This window comes from Neomonachus schauinslandi, chromosome 9, assembly GCF_002201575.2.
Source record: "Neomonachus schauinslandi chromosome 9, ASM220157v2, whole genome shotgun sequence".
In the NCBI taxonomy this organism is placed as follows: Eukaryota; Metazoa; Chordata; class Mammalia; order Carnivora; family Phocidae; genus Neomonachus; species Neomonachus schauinslandi.
The window spans coordinates 5,373,667-5,386,040 of record NC_058411.1 but is presented as its reverse complement, the minus strand read 5'-3'; the positions used below and the strand labels follow the sequence as shown (position 1 = coordinate 5,386,040).

At 41.9% G+C, this 12,374-nt stretch overlaps 1 protein-coding gene across 3 annotated transcripts in view; it reads right to left on the bottom strand.

Annotated features, from left to right (window-relative positions):
* SETD3 (SET domain containing 3, actin histidine methyltransferase) overlaps nt 1-12,374 on the bottom strand; it is a 63,215-nt gene that overhangs the window by 13,537 nt on the left and 37,304 nt on the right. For 2 of the 3 annotated variants that reach the window (XM_021679836.2, XR_002479801.2), the window contains exons 6-7: nt 3,575-3,633; nt 2,207-2,321 (exon numbers count right to left, since the gene is read on the bottom strand). In XM_021679836.2, the coding sequence (XP_021535511.1) occupies nt 2,207-2,321; nt 3,575-3,633 (174 nt within the window). The remainder of the gene's footprint in view (nt 1-2,206; nt 2,322-3,574; nt 3,634-12,374) is intronic. The other variant, XM_021679837.2, reaches the window with a different exon arrangement.

Here is a 12,374-nt window from a genome sequence, read left to right as displayed (position 1 = left end):
TAGTTCCCTGCCGCTCCTGGTCTGGAATTACTGCTGTAGGCTCGGCTCTCCCATCTCTGCTCCCAGAAGCAGGTTTTTGTCAGAAGCACAGCGTTGCCGGGTTACAAATTTCTACCTACTCCCTCGGTGGTAGTCAGAACAGACAGACAACGACTGTCAAGATAGACACACACAAAACAGAAAATTGGCTGTCTGAAAAGCCAAGCCTTAATTTCAAGGACCTTATTTTTAAAAAGAGATTAACTGTTAATACATGTGATATACAACTTCATAGTGTTAAAATAGATTCTCAAATTCTACCAGACGCAATTTCCCTTGAAGTCTTATAATTACAACGGAAAATGGTTCAACCAAGGTGTGGAGTTAAGTATTCAGGGAAAACGACCACTGTAAGAAAAAGCACCAGCATCTTGTAGAAACCTTCTAAAGGCTAGCAATGCTTCGCCAGCTCTGGGGTGGGATGCAGACTTTATGAACAGCGCTAGAGAAAACACAGCATTCGTGGTTGTCACCAATGCATTATTTTTATTTTGAGATGCACTAACTTTTTGGTTTTTACTCCTAGAGGGAAAAGAGTGAATAGTTTAATCCGATTTACATGAAAGCAACACAAAAACCAGTGTGTATATAAAGGTGTGAGGGCGCAAATGCACACAAAGGAGAGAAAGATTTGCACAAAATCATTAACCATGTACCTGGAGGGTGTTGAGCAGAGGGACCCGGGCCACGGGCAGGGCCGGGTGCTGGCGGGGTGCTGGAGGGGAAGGGAACCTCCACATTTTATTCCCGCAGAGGCCTCTGTTTAACTGTTTTTGTTTGTTTACAATAGAGTATGGACTTTTTTAAATTTGAGATATAAAACAATGAACTCTAATGATCAATCAAGCTTGAGAACCAATGACCTAATCCAGTGAAGCAAAAAGAAAAATACTATAGTCGGGTATTAAAAGCTTTTTGAAAAATTTTAGAACTTCGATCTTGTAATCAGTGTTAAGATAGCTCTGAAAGGAGAAAAAAAAAAAAAAGAATGAAAGTAAATAAAATATACTGCTCCTTACTATGGCTAATTAAATTAAGCATATCTAAACTAAGGCAGAAATATAATTGTAGGAGGGGAACTCTTCGTTCTCCACAAGTTAAGAGTATGCTTGTTGCTACACCTTTCCAAATTAGCACCAGGGTATTCCAGCTTCAAGTGTTTGGCACGTGTTACATGTGTTCTGGCCGTTTCGTGGGGTTAGATGTGAAACACTCATTTATAGCATTTTTTAAGCCCGTTTATAGTACTGCTAATAATAACAAAGGGAGCTGATGTTGAGAAAAGATGAACAAAAAAGTAACCAAGCTGGTATTCCAGTTATAATGCTTAAAAATTCAAAATATTCTGAAGTTGATCCTATTTCTGTGTACGGGTATCAGGAAATCTTGCTCAGACAACCCCCTCAGCACAGAGAGCGCGTCAACCTCCACCGTTGCCGGGAATCCAAAGAACGCTGAGGAACAGGGAGCCAGCTTCCGTGGCTTCCTCCTTTCACATGTCGTAATTAACAATCACCCTCAAATTTCCTTATTTTCTTAGTGTCTCCTACCCGGTGCTTCCCACGCCAACCCTGCCTGCGAGGCCAGGAGCCAAACGCCCCAGAGCGCTTCCTCCTGCCCCAGCACCAGGGAAACCAGCACCAGCTCCTGAACAAAAGCAGGTTAAGAAGCGGGGCCAAGGATGTGGCAGTGTGTCAGGTGAAGGGAAAGGGAACAGCGAGCAGTCAGAGAACGTAATGGCCGGGAATGTAGTCAGCAAAGAGAAAACAAGGAACAGAAAAGGAAAAAGAAGAAAGGTGTTTTTTTTTCCTTCAATAAATCAGTATTTTAAGACAGTAAGAAAAAAAACTTTGGTTTAGTCTGTGGTTCAATAAGATAAGAAAATGAATGTTTAGGCTGGAATTAGGGCTTAGCAAATAAATGCAGTTCACTGTGGTTTCTGAAAGTGGAATGAGATTCAAGTTCCTGGTTTTTAGGATTCAGCAAACGCAGAGAGAGAAAAACACCAGCTTCTCTCTGTGGGAGGTCGGAGGGGTGGCTCGGCTTGGTTCTGCCTGCTCCCTCTGGAGGGAGGCAGCAGGGGGGCAGGATTTGCAGGTGGAATGTCCACTCTAAAGCTTATTCACCACAGCTCCCCGGATTAAACACAACGCAGAGGGGGCGTTACCAGGCCGTTGGTGTGATTGCACATGTCCCATAAAGGAATCAGCGCCAGGGTCACCCGGGAACCGTCCTCCGTGGGAATTTGGTTTTGTCGAGTCATAACAGAAGAGACTGCCCACCTGTAACGATCAGAAAAGAGGTGAACTACGGTAGGCACATTTCAGAGCCCAGTGCAGTGAGACCTCAACGAGAAACTCTGGTTTGTCTGACGTCTCACCAGTGTTCAGAACCTTATCCTAAGTACCACAGGTGATGATTGGCCTTTTTCATCATCATTTAAAATTAAATCTAGGGCTGAGGGGAGGAAGGGGAAACTGGGAGGGAAAAGGAGATAGAGAAAACCCAGGGGTGAGGATAAAGGGGGGATGTTCCATCCAGGGAGACAGAGGGTCTGGAAGGACGGCCAGGGACAGAGATCTCCAGGCCTCCAGGCTTCAGCACGGCCGGGCCCCCCCCCCCCCCGCCCCGAGCCCACACCACCTTCTCCTACCCAAATGCTAACTCTGCACCTGTATGAAACCTCAGTGAAAGGCAAACAACATAACTCCTTTCTGACCAGAAACCCTCTAAGAACTCAACAAAATGTGGCATGTTATTTTTTATTACGTTGTGCAGTCAATTAAATCTTTTTGTTTAAAAAAATTACATGATTTCACTCATATGTGGAATTTAAGAAACAAAACAGAGGAGCACAGGGAAAGGAAAGGAAAAATAAAATAAGATGAAATCAAAGAGGGAGACAAACCATAAAAGACTCTTAATCATAGGAAACAAACCGAGGGTTGCTGGAAGGGAGGTGGGTGGGGGATGGGGTAACTGGGTGATGGGCATTAAGGAGGGCACGTGATGTAATGAGCACTGGGTGTTATACGCAACTGAAGAATCATTGAACTCTACCTCTGACACTAATAATACACTATATGTTAATTAATTGAATTTAAGTTTTTATAGAAATCCCCACTTTACACTAAAATAGTCTATTTAAAAAGGGGGAAAAGTCCTCATGACCACCCCACGTGAAAGTTAATCTCCACTATCACCTGGCCACCTTGGCTAATCCCACCACTACAGGTGAGGGCAATTTCTGTGTGGTTATTAAAATGCTGATCCTTATCCCAGCTGTCCATTATAACTTCTGCAGGACTACCTGTCTGGGGCCTTTAACTGGTCACAGCAGATCACTTCTTACTGAAGTACTTCCCACTTCCAAGATCCCCAGATCACTCAGAAACCACCCCCCCCAACACACACAATACACAACACACACCAAAGATGTAAACACACACACACACACACACCCCACAACCATCCCCCGCCACACCCCAACACACACACACACACACCCCCCACCCCCCACCCCACCCCCACCAACCTGTAGTCCTCATATGTGAAAGCATCCTTCAAGGGCAGTTTGTTGGCGTGAGGATGGGTCTGGGAATTAGAAGTTTCAGAAAGCAGACATGAAAAGAGAAGAAGGGAAAACAGAAATCAGTCAGCAGAATTTCATTATTTAGCTGCCTAACAGATCCTAACAAGAGCCAAATGAAGCAGGAGGCGTCCAGCCGCGCTACTGAGGGATCATCGTGCTATTATGCTCTCATACATCACTGTCAACTTAATTTGTTGTGCCCAGCAGCCGCCATAAATCTGCTTCTTCATATTTCGATACCAGAACCCACAGACACCACGCAAAAATAAAATTTAAGGGGACTGACTTAACCAAAGGTGGGCACACCCACACTCTGAGAATCTGATCCAAACTGAAACCGGGAGCCTCCGAAGTTAGGGGTCTGTCCTGGCCTTCCTCGAATCCTTCTACCCACAAGCTGCATATCCCTCATGAATACATTTCAAATCTCGTCTTATATCGATAAAAGGAGCAATTAAAGGCACTCTAATAAATTGAAGGTTCTTTCATTTATCTCCGACTTAAATCATTTGGATGGAAATCAACTTATGTGCAAATGAATCATATACGTAGTAAATGCGGCTCAAGTACAGAAATTCAAGAGAGTTTTGTGAAATAATAAATTTTACAAACAAGACAAAGATAAAACAGAGAATGGCCTATTTAAATCGGACTACATTTTCCCCCCTCTGGACAAAAGAACATTTGGTAACGATGTCCCAAACGTCACACTTATGAGAACATTTTATCCATTCCCTATTCTCTCAGCACAACGACCCCCCCCCCCCCCCGCACCTTTCCACCCCCCAAAAACTTTGTCTCAGTTAAGAAATTATAAGCTGTAACAGCATAATTTTAATCTTCGGTTTCAATTCCGGTCTGACAGAGACGGCAGCGAGTGACCAAGTGAGCAAACGGCCGTCCCAAAGACGCGACGAGACCCCGCTGTCCGGTCTCCGCGCCGCTGCCGATGCGTGGAGCTCTGTGCAGCATGCAGTTTGTATCCTGGAGCATTAGCATCACAAGTGCACGGCCATTTATCATCGCTCCCCGTAATGTACTTGCTGGCACCGCGCGCAGGACAGTAGGGGATGAGGTAAAAGTGGCTCAAACCGTAAATCAATTAGAAAACAAAAGCTTGTGCTCAGTGCACAATTTTAGGCAAATTATATACTACAAAAGGCTGCCAGTTGGGTGTTAGCTCCCAGGTGCCCGCTCTCTCCTCTAATTCTTCACCCGGTTTTAACCCTTAGGATTAAAAGTCAAAATGTGTGTGTAAGTTTGAAATGTTGCAGGAACATAAATGAAATTAAAGAAGGTATGTCTCAAGTCAATATATAAAATGACATATTGCCCAGAGGAATTTTCCAGCTGCTGGTGGCAGATCGGGATTTTCTCTGTTAAAAAAAGAAAAAAAAAAAAATCCAATGCTTTGGTCAACCCCAGCGATGATGCGAGAATCCCAGGGCTTGAAGGTTCTTTCCAAACTCTTTTTGTAATGAATGAAATGGAAGGCCATGTCCTAAGAGCCTAAAGATGCTGTCCATTTACCATTATAAAACTTAGCCATAACAGTGTTCAGGTTTTTCCTTATAAAAGTACAAATTCAGCAGATAAGAACTGTCCCTCCACAAAACCAGAACCACTGTGCCGGTAAGAAGCAGCACAGCAAGGACCTCGCCTGCCGAAACCCTCTCTCACTTACGATACAGTGACACTTCACATCTGCGCCACGGCGGACGGGGGCAGGATGGCGCACACGCCACCGCATTTCAAACTCTAGGACGTGGGAAGCATTGTTGTTTTTGCTATTTTAAAATACTTTAATTCATTTAAACTGTGGAATGCACTATGGTATTTAGAGTTGGTAAATTCCAACACTCAATCCCATAGGTATTAAGAATCTGACCCACCCTCCCAAAAAAAGTCTGACTTACTGAATAGAAGAAAGGATGACAATTTTCAAAACTGGAATGCTGAATGTCAAAATGACTTGAGCAACGACCTTCCACCATTGCAGGACCCTGAAACAGCTGTGGACTCTGCAACCGTACTCAAACAAGGTAACCTCCTCAAGGGCCAAAAAGATGGAAAACTAACTCTCCAAGATGTTTCCCTTCCTCCTATTTATATACCTTTCTTACTGAAAACAGAAGTTCATGCTCATAGTCCTGGTGAAGTCGTAAAGACAACTCAGGGGGAAAAAATATGCAAATGCTTTCCTCAGATTAATTTTGATGATTATTTGGCTGTAGGGTTATGTAATATTTGCAGAATCTGTTAGAAATAATTGTTCTTATATGCTTAAAAATTAGGGTGTGCCCCCTGTATGTAATTCTGGTATAAAAAGCTATTCTGCCCCAGAACACATGCACTTAACCGTTATGCTGAGGCACAATTTAATTTGACACTGTGGAGAAAGGCAAATAACTGCCATTGCAACAGGGCTCTCACCACTGTGGCACTATCGCCACCTACTGGCCTCAGGGTAGAACAGGCAGAGCCGCAGAGTTCCTCAATTCCTGAATTCCTTCCCAGGGTTAAGGCCTACAAAGCAACTTACAGTAAACCCAATCTAGGGTTTATCTAGAATAGCTACTGTTTCAGCTTTACTCAAGCAAAATTTGGTTTCCAAAAAAAAAAAACAACACCTACCCTACCTCTTAAAAGTATTGTACAATAGTTCTACAAGGATCCTGAACCACTGAAATACTGAAAATGATTTGCGTGTGAAAAACATTTAACTTTGAAAAGAAGTAATTTCACATATCCTGAAAAAATGAACAAGAATAAGAAAAATACCGGTTTCAAACACTCCTGAAGCTCTGGACCCAATGATTTTTTTTTTTTTTTAAACACCAAGCCTTTTTCCTGCTGAAGACCAAGTTAAGGCTTAAAAACACATCTTGCAAAAATTTTAATATTAACCCAAAGTTATTTGAAAGTTCCTAAAATGTTCTTGGATGAAAAGTCTTTAAGGTCATCCATTAAAGGCAGGATAAACATTCCTCGCCTTATAAAGCAAAATCTGATCAAGGTTTTGTTTATCATGACATATCTTCTCCAAGAGAAGACATTCCTAAGTTGTACTTTAAAAAAGTAGGGGAGCCTCGGTCACTCAGCCGGTTAAGCGTCTACCTTCGGCTCAGGTCATGATCCCAGGGTTCTGGGATCGAGCCCCACGTTAGGCTCTCTGCTCAGCGGGAAGCCTGCTTCTCCCTCTCCCACTCCCCCTGCTTGTGTTCCCTTTCTCGCTGTGTCTCTCTGTCAACTAAATAAATAAAATCTTTTAAAAAAATAAAAATAAAAAGTAAATTAGAACAGAAAGCTTATTCTTTGTGGCCAATTAGCTTTCGCTGTGACTCGTTTCCGAGACATAGATATACCTGGGATGGGTGAGGAGGGCCATCAGGCAGTGTCAGGGGCAAGTCTGGGATCTGCCAAAGCATTAACTCCCTCCCCACCCCCACCCCATAAAGACAGGGTTAGAAACTAGCCACAGATTTTTCTGCAGATTTTTAAATGATTGATATTTTTACTTTCTTGAGCATTATAAATATTTGAAGTTGGAGAAATAAACAGTTGGTGAAGCTCATAATCAGTCTTGAAGCCCTGAAGAGCTTACTTTTAAAAGAGGACTCCTGTTTCCTTATGTGAACAGGCAACCCAGTGAAGTCCTCTTCCGTTCCCTTTTCTGCCAAAAGGAGGTATTCCAGATGAGACACAGTAATATTGTATCTAGTACAAAATAATCACTGTGTTTGGGAAAGATTAATATCTAAAATCGCTTGTTTGGCTTCAATAAAAAGAAGTAATATTGCTAAATATGTAAGTATGACATTTTGAAGAATTTACCATATTGCACGGGTCTGGTAGCTATGCTTAAGGAAATTAAAAACCACTACAGTCAGCATATTTGATCCTTATTAAAGTTCTGTCTTGAACTATCACTCACATAAAACAAAAATAAACCGAGAGGAAATTTAAATAAAACCTATGGATTACAAGAGTTTGAAGATGAAAAAAATGAACAATATTCTGGCTTTAAAAAATTGATTTAGCATGCAGCTTCTCTTTATAGTCCCTTGATAAAAATGAAATCTCCCTAACAAACACTTAATAAAACCTGTCAATATCTCTGGAAAGAAAAATGACACAAATGCATTAAGTATTAAATACCCTTGGAAAAAGTCACATATTCCATGAATTTTTGATGCACTATCTTGACATTAATGTAAAACCTTGGTATTTATAATTGACAGAGATTTAATAAAGTGTAAAAGAAGATGGCTGCAGTACGGCATGCCGATTGTTGGGGTTGATCAGAAATGAGAGATACAGACGTGGACTTAAACTAAATCAACAGTTAATATGTGTTACACGGATCAGCTGCAGCCTTATTTTAAGCTCATACAACAAACCTTTGTGGAGAACCAAAATAAGCAGACTTCGTTATTATGTGAATTCCTAATTCAGAAACATCTAGTATGGGAAACAGCTTTGCAACAGCTCTGCACACGAACAAAATGCATTTGACTTAAAGTTTGTTTTCTTTTTAACATCTAACAGAAAGCATTTTTAAAATAAACCAAACCAAAGATAAATGCTCCCACATACAGAGAGAGAGGCATTTCCTAAAATAATTCTCAGAAGGAACTGTATTCAACCTGAGGAAAGATTCAAAACCCTCTAATGGGGGAAAAAAAAAAAAAGGATTAGAACACACAAATGGCCTCTAAGACACAAACACCAAACACTTTCCAAAATCAGATCTTTATTTTCTAAAAAACACTCACCTCCACCTACACAGACTTTTATGAGGAAATCAAGTTGAACACATTTAATAATCACCTTCAAAGAGGCATTTAAATATACTAAAAGGAGAGTGGCTCAGTCCTTAAAAATGACTCCTAAATACTGTATCTTAAACAATTTATAGCCTGCTATAATATGTACTTGTTAATTTCAAAAATATATACGGTAGTTCAGTGACTTATTAATGGTTCTATAGTATCAGGAAGGGCAAAATACGAAATTCAGAAGTTGTACCTGGTTTAAGCTGATAAAAAAATAGCATGCAATTAAAATTTTCCACCTAAAATATGGCTAAGATTATATTTGGCTTTACTTCTTAAGTGTATATTAAAAGGGACAGCACGGTTAACTAGCTGTGGGTAGTCACACCTAACTCTAGTGATGGTTCCATTTCTCTTATTTCTACAAGGATAAAATCAGTCACCAAACCTCAGATTTGAACTCTGTGGGTGGATGCAATTAGACGTTTGGGAGCTCTTCTCACAGAAGCAAGAGCTCTTTGGTGCTTTCAATGCCACCTGAGAGAACCTTCCACAAAGTAGCCCCGTGGCATCCTCCCTAAGCCCAGTGTGGATCCAGGTCTCAGCAAATGTTAGGTCCATGCAGATTGAGAAAAGAGAGGCAAAAGGCAGCTTCAACCACCCCCTATCCTGACGCCTGGGGAGACCTCTCCTCTTCAACGCAATTCCACGAGAGTGGGCAGAAGGAAAGAAGGGTTTCCCCTGCAGGAAGCTGAATGAAGGAGACAGGGCAGAAGAAAAAAGAAGAAAGGACAGGGCAGGAGAGGACAGCAGGACAGAACGGGGAAAACGCCAAGAGTGGGGGTTTCGGGGGTGGGGGGCAGAAGGGAGATTTACACGGAACACGAAGGCCTCTCCCCCAGTGAAGGCCGCACAGGTGGCATGCTCCTCATGCTCAACCCGCCCTGCGTTTTCTAAGTGGACATAACACAGTTTAACAGAATGACAAGCTGCAAAATAGCTACCGGATCTAAAATTTAGTTCTGATGACCATAAATCAGAATCAAAGCATGGTTCAGGTATTTGGCTCTTGAGGGAAAAAAATCAATTTTTAAGACTTTTATTTTTAAACACAGATTACATCCAACTCTTCAGGGAATTTTCCATCATAAAGTTCTTTGAATTCACTCAATATGATCAAATAAATACATCAATACACATTAAATTTAAATGATTTGCTTTTCACTTATATATACATATTTAATTTTTCTACAAAAATGCGTATTACCTTGTAATAAAAATGTTTAAATTAAGAAAATAAGATTAGTGGAGAAATATCAACGTCATTCAATAAATTTACAAAATTACTCTAAGATGGAAGAATTGTTTTTTTCATTGGAAGGCACTGAAATCTATAACCTGTATTCAGTTTAAATTAGATTGAAATTTGCTGAAACACTGCAAAAGATATGCCTCTTCAAAAACTTTACTACTAGTCACCAATTGTAAACCCTGAAGATAGACAACCATGAACCAAATACAGTTATGATCAATCAGCATTTTCTGACTGCCAACCATTTATCCACTCACCAAATATTTATTGACTCAGGGAAGAAAAAGGTGAAAACAGGTTAGGACTAGAAATTCATTCATTCAACAAATGTTGTATTTACTGACCATGTGAAACGGAAGGCACTCTGGCAGATGCCGTGTGATAGGTGGGCAAAAAGACATGGTAACGTCCTTGCAGGGGGGTAGGGGGGTTCTGCCTACCGGCAGTCAGAGGAGTCACTTAACAACAAGCCGGGGGACCCTTCTCCGGGGCCACCCTGGTCAACCACCCTGGGTTCCCTGCTCTGCCTCCTCCCGGCCGACCCCAGTCTGCCGCTCTGTGAGTGTGCGTGTGTACGCACACGTGTGCACATATATGCACATGCGTGAGAGCATTTGACACCTGTTTCTCTCCCACAGCAGGGAACCTCAGTGAGGCAGGGACCACGCCTGTTTTGATCACCAGAGAATCTCCAATGGCTCGCATGGTGCTTCATTCAAAGGGCTCTTCCTCCTTCAAGTGCTAAGGAAACACCCTCCTTTGCTGGGTGGCAGAGGAGAGCGCTGACCTTGTGGAATTAGATTTCCTGTCTATGGCTCCAGAACAGCCCGAACAAGGGGCAAGATACAGGAGGTGACAACTTCCCAAACCACCAGGACTCCACGGGGGATGAGAGGCAGGGCCAGGGGACCAGGCGATCTGGCTGCAGTGCAGTTACCACCAGGGAAATGGGGACCTCACGCTCCTGGTCTGAGGGGCGTTCCCACAGGCTTCAGAGACACAGCTTTCCTCCTCCGTTTCTTCTACCTTCCATCCCTTAAGATGAGAATATTCTCCCACCATCTGGGGGTCAGAGAATATTCTTTCTCCCTCTCTCTCTTTGTCCCCAAATCTACCTTTAAACACATTTATTTGAGAAAGCTCTAAGAATCCAAGAGGGAGCAAATGGGACCAAGCACGGCAGTCCTTTGTGCCAAAGAGTCACCAGATTTCCCTCCTCCATACTCCACCTCATCCAGCAGCGTGCACCCTTGGAAAAGGTTAGCCCATCCCTTCCCGTGTCATCGCTCATCACCCAGCTCCCTGTGCCTCTATTTCCCTGCCGGAAAAGGGGGTTGGATAAATAACTTCTATCTTTTAAGTTCTAAAATGCTTTGTTTCTTTGTCTTTTGACACTCCCCCACCTAAATATCTCAATCTACTGATTAACCTGAGGACTCTAAACCATAATCAAGAAGACAATTCCACCACATAATCCATGATTATTGATAAGGTAATTTACACTTGCAGGTCCTCAAACTTATCAATAATGAAAGTGCAAAGACACAGAATGGTAAAAAGCAGTTATTGTTTCAGAAGGACACATCTGCATCAAGGAAGCAGGCTAGAATTACTTGTCATCAGCTTCATAGTACCTTACTTTTCATTTCAGCTATTTCAGATTTCAGTGATTCAGAATAAAGACTTTGGACTCTGGTTAAATTCATCAATCCAGCATGATCAGAGTCCCCAGTCATTTGTAAGATGAGAGCATTATGACCACCACTGTGAAACCAATTTCCTTGATAGGGTGACTGACATTCAGAGCATGCATATAAACTCTTGTCCTAGAAAAGGAAGTACCATGTTTGGTACATAGGAAAGCTCTCTGCATCTCCAGGAGAGAGAGACAGAGAGGAGGAGGGAGGGAGATTGATATCAACGATGGCCATTTGCTAAGCACTCTGTGCAAGGAACTCTTTTGAGAACTTTACGTGTATTTATATACTGCTGACCCTTGAACAACACGGTTTGAACTGTGCAGGTCTGCTTATATATGGATTTTTTACAGTCCAGTGCTGTAAATGTATTTTTCTCTTCCTTAGGATTTCCCTAATAACATTTTCTTTCCTCTAGCTTACTTTATTGTAAGAATACAGTACATAATACATATACAAAATGTGTTAATCAACTGTTTACATTATCCGTAAGGCTTCTGGTCAACCAGTTATTGGTAGTTAAGTTTTTGGGGAGTCAAAAGTTGTAAGTGGGTTTTCATTGGGGATGAAAAGGGTCAGTGTCCCTAAAACCCGCATTGTCCAAGGGTCAACTATAATTTAATCATTGTGATGCCTATGAAATAGGCACTGTTATTAGCCCCATGCTATTGATGCCGTAACTGATGCGCACAGAAGTTACCAGTATGTCCAAGGCTGCCCAGTAACAAGTGGTGGGCTGGGGGAAAGACTTAGGCCACTGTTTTCTGGATGTTACTTTAAGGCAAAGGACAATCAGTTGTCCTACTTTTATAAATATAGCATAAGTTCTGATATGGTAAATACATTTTTTCTTGATGAAATCCTAGAAAAATGCTTGGCAAATATTGCTTTCACTTAAAATTCAGCGTATTGGGACGCCTGAGTGGCTCAGTAGGTTAAGTGTCCGCCTTTGGCTCAGG